The sequence below is a fragment of the Cucurbita maxima genome, unplaced genomic scaffold (genome assembly GCF_002738345.1).
Source record: "Cucurbita maxima cultivar Rimu unplaced genomic scaffold, Cmax_1.0 Cma_Scf00013, whole genome shotgun sequence".
In the NCBI taxonomy this organism is placed as follows: Eukaryota; Viridiplantae; Streptophyta; class Magnoliopsida; order Cucurbitales; family Cucurbitaceae; genus Cucurbita; species Cucurbita maxima.
The window spans coordinates 4,294,615-4,299,273 of record NW_019272029.1 but is presented as its reverse complement, the minus strand read 5'-3'; the positions used below and the strand labels follow the sequence as shown (position 1 = coordinate 4,299,273).

General features: G+C 37.0%; 1 protein-coding gene across 1 annotated transcript; it reads right to left on the bottom strand.

Annotated features, from left to right (window-relative positions):
* Positions 1-1,003: 1,003 nt before the first annotated feature.
* Positions 1,004-2,051, bottom strand: LOC111488687 (ribosome-inactivating protein luffaculin 1-like). The gene has a single exon (XM_023136582.1). It carries the CDS (start codon positions 2,047-2,049, stop codon positions 1,192-1,194), a length of 858 nt encoding a protein of 285 aa, XP_022992350.1. The 5' UTR covers positions 2,050-2,051; the 3' UTR covers positions 1,004-1,191.
* Positions 2,052-4,659: the final 2,608 nt, after the last annotated feature.

Sequence of the window (4,659 nt, the reverse complement as noted above, 5' to 3'; positions counted from 1 at the left end):
TTAATGACCTCAAGATCTTCTCCATAACCCGTGTCTCGAGTAACATTTCTTTATTTTGATTTAGTTGTTTTACCACAGTCTGTACGTGCGTAATGTAGTCAGATACATTTTCTGACTTCTTCATCTTCATGCTCTCCAACTTGCCACAAATAGTTTGGAGACACATTTGCTTGACTCGGTCGGTTCCTTTGAACACTTTTTCTAAAGTGTCGCATTCTTCTTTTGAAGTAGTTGCCCTGACAATCTTCTCAAAGCCCGACTCGTCAACAGCTCGGAACAACATGTATAATGCCGCCTTATCTTTTGATCGCAATTCTTTTAATGTCTTGTTTTGTGCTGCCGTATAACCCGTGGTATCCTTTGGTTCTTCGAAACCTTCTTCGACCACCTCCCATGTATCTTGAGAACCGAGAAGAGCTTTCATTTGGATGCTCCAATTCTCATAGTTCGTCTTCGTTAATCGCGGTAGCGGCATTTGACCATCATATTCACCATTGGCTCTGATACCAATTTGTTAAAATCAGACTCACTAATTTGTGAAGTAATCTCACACTCACTAACGATAGAACGCTCCGTTACCGCTTTGTGAAATTACTACTCATGTATTTGTGAATGAGATGTTGAGAGGGAAGAGACAAGAAGACTAAGAATACTGAAAAAACCTTTTCTATTGGTCTGTACTTCCTTTGCTCTCCGTGTTTTTTTTTTTTTTTTTTTGCTTGGTAAGAGAGTTTAGGTATTTATACATTATCTAATACTAATAAGGTGAGAGAAAGGCTCATAAACCCTACCATCATTCCCTAAAATGTGTCTTTTCTTCCATCTACCTCCTTCAAATTAACTTTCTTAACCTAACAAATTTACTAAAGTTAAGATTAAATTTATTTTATTTACTAAAGTTGATTAAATTTATTTTAAACAAAACTAACCTTCAGCAATAAAATACTCCACAATACAAAAGACTTCAGCATTTAAGTTTATTCCAACCTGAAATACTCCACGATACCAAAGACTCCACAATACTTTATTATAGAAAGAAATAAAACACAAACACATAGCATTCACACAGTTAAATGACATGAGCATGCTTTTATTTCCACAGCAGGATTAAACTCAGGAAATACAAACAACAGACACTCTTGAAGGTGGAGTCCTAACCTTAATTATCATAATGTTCAACGCCGCCTTCTTCTAATTGTAGCTCAAAGCTGCAATATTTTGTGAGTTTAGTAGCAACTGGATGTTTTTGGTTACAACGTTGGAACTGACATTGGTTATTTCAACTCGTTGGCCTTGATCGTCTGTAATCAAAACCGGAGCTTTAAAAACTCCTTTATTTGTTTGAGCCAATTGAATTTGTTTGGAGAGAGCAGACCAGCTGTTTTCTAAACTGATAATCGCCGGACTTGGGACATCGTCTTTGGAAATTCTCTTAATCATTTGGGCCTCGATATATTTGTATCTTGAAGCCTCAGCCGTGCACTGAATCACCACGATAAATGCCGCAGCAGCAGCCGTGGAGTCGTAATGAAACAAGGTGGTAATTGCACTGTCCAAAGCTGGGAATCCAAGGGGAATTTTTTCTCTTTTTTTGCCTGCCGCATTTTGAAGCTTTTCGTAATTACCGGAGTATGGAAGTGTAATACGGGTGCTATCTTTGAACACATATTTAGAAGCCAATTGGGCATCAGATTCGTTGAAGAAGTAGGAAGTTGAGTTCACGAGATACCCCATGATGTAAACGTTTGTTACATCTATTGCCACCGTGATGGCTTTCCCGTCATAATTGGAGAGTTTCACTTGTGTGTAGCGACTTGCGCCTGTTGCCGAGCCAAGCAATAGTGATATATTGTATACTTTGTCCTTGGATGGAAGAGCACTCCTTAGAGCTTTGATGAAGTTGCTATAAGATTTGGAATTCGAACCCAACAGGTTGAAGCTCACGTCACCCGCAACACAACTTGAACTTCCATGGAAGATGGCCAGAATTACCAAACAAAACACCGACACAACATTCATCTTTTCGATTCGATTGTTTTGGATGGACATCTCAACCTTCGGTATTTTATTTATAGAGAGTTTGGAATGATCCCACATCGGTTGGAGAGAGAACAAAACATTTCTTATAAAAATGTGAAAACCTCCAATTAGCAGACTCGTTTTAAAATCGTGAGATTGACGATGATATATAACAGATCCAAGAGAACAATATCTACTAGTAGTGAGTTTGATCGGTTACAAATGATATCAAACCCAGAAACACCACGTGGCCAACAAGGATGCGGGCTCCCAAGGAAATTGGATTGTGAGATCTCACATCGTTTGGAGAGGGGAACCAAATATTTTTTATAAGGATATGGAAACCTCTCCCTAGAAAACACGTTCTAAAATCGTGAGGCGGACGACAATTCGTAACAGGCCAAAACAAACCATTCTGCTAACGGTGGGCTTAGTTTGTTACATGCAGCTAGTTTTCCATTAGCTGTGGGATTGAGCTGTTACAAATGGTATCATAGTCAGACACCGGGCGATATACCAGCGAGAAGGTTAAGTCGCAAACGGGGGTGGACACGAGGCGATGTGTCAGCAAGGATGTTAGGCCTCAAAAGAAGTGGATTGGGATGTCCCACATCGAGGCTAAGCCCTAAAAGGGGATGGACACGAAGCGGTGTGCCAACAAAGGCGCTAGGCTCTGAATGAGTGAATTGGTAGGTCCCACATCGTTCAATGTTCATTTTTCTTGCTAGTTTGATCCCAAACAAAATGAAATAAAACGACTTAAATGGCCATTTTGAGACCAAAATCACGGGGCTTATTTTATTTTTAAAATATGGTCTATTTGTTCATGACCTACCCTCTATCAAAATTGTCTAGCTTGATTCTGACTGACACATGGAGACACTCACCATCCAGCTCATATTGTTGATGAGTAGTTTTCAAAAATCATGGACCATTGTACATAATCAAGCAATACAACTAAGGTCCACCCTTATACGAATACCTGTAACCAAAGTTAAAACATGCTTTATGATACATCACACCGTAGAATAGAATCACATGTGTGCATATGTACCTAAGATTAACAAAAAAGAAAAAAAAAATCTCCTTTTAACTAGAGCTACTTGCCAAACACTAACCAAAACATCGTAAACATAGATATATAAGTTTGAGTGTCATATAAAGGGAACGTAATACAAAATTAGACTGATACAAAACTAACATACAAAACCAGTAAAGCTTATTGATCCTAGGTTGGTTCTCTATGGTACCTACTTTAGATTCGCTCTTATACTTGACCAACATCTAGTTATTACCTGAAAAAATATATAAGAAGTAGAGTGAGTACAAAATTAAGTGAGTAGTCTACTTGTAGGCTGTTGATTGTGTCCATAACTCAGGATAGATTACCAAACTCTAAAACTTGGACAAAAGGCATAACATGAGTTTTGATTTAAGAACCTTGGTCCTATGTTATGAGGTTATAAAACATGGTCAGTTTGATGCCTAGTCTTGACTAATGCACGGTGTGATTCCTCATCTTTGGATATGTTCAAGGAGAGTAGATCCTATCGAGTTGTTAACAACTAATCTACACACTCAACTCCACTTGGAAAATCTACAAAGTCACATAATTGGTAAATGTAACAACCAAGAAAACTACAATAATAATAACATACGTTTAGAAACCATTAGAATATTCTTACCGTTTCTGACATTATGTAAACCTATCCGTGAACGAAGAATCGCCATAAAAATAAGACATGTTCAATAATTCTTATTTTGGATTTTAAAAAGTCATCAATTTTATTTTGTTTGCTTCGATTTGGGTTCGAAAAATAAATAATAATTGGTTTTTGTGTTCTACACAATTTACGTCACAAATGAAGTTAGGCTCATATCCAAGTCTTAGGTTCAAAAACCAAAGCAAGGTCGTTTTTAAGCTGTTAAAATATTTTAAGCTAAGTTTGATAATCAATTGATGGTCGTTAGGTGAAATAAGTCAATGAATATGTCCTCACTATCTATCCTCGAATCCCTTAGGCTAGCTTTAAGGAAAGTATAGTGACTCCGATCTAGATAAACAAGTTTAGTGACCTCAAATAAGTATAGTGACTTTATTGTTTACTTAGTTGGACGACTTGTACAATGTATGATGTTGCGTGTCTTGTGGCCTCTTCACATGTCATGATTATGTCCGTTAGCATGTGCTATGTGATGTTATGCTATATTATGCTATGACATGTTATAAATTATGCTTAGTTATGTTATACCATGGTATATGTTATGCTATGATATGATTATTTCCTGTCGTGGAACTATGCTATAATATCAATGATATACGATGCATAAACCTTCCTATACCATATCATGTAAACTATGTTAACATGTTCACTTCATTCCTATGAGACATGAGGAAGTCATGTATGTTAATGATGAAAGATATGTCAAGAATTATGTTTGTATTTTTCATAGGTTTGTTATGTCACGAATGAATTGAGGTATGACTTGCATCATAAGCTTATGCAATGATATGGGGAGCTCATGCATTTATGTATGTCGTGTGCATCATGATACTTTTTCGTTATAATTAGTATGGTCACGTACCTTATGATATCTATATTCACCTCATCACTAGCGATAGTTTACGTTGGCACCTGC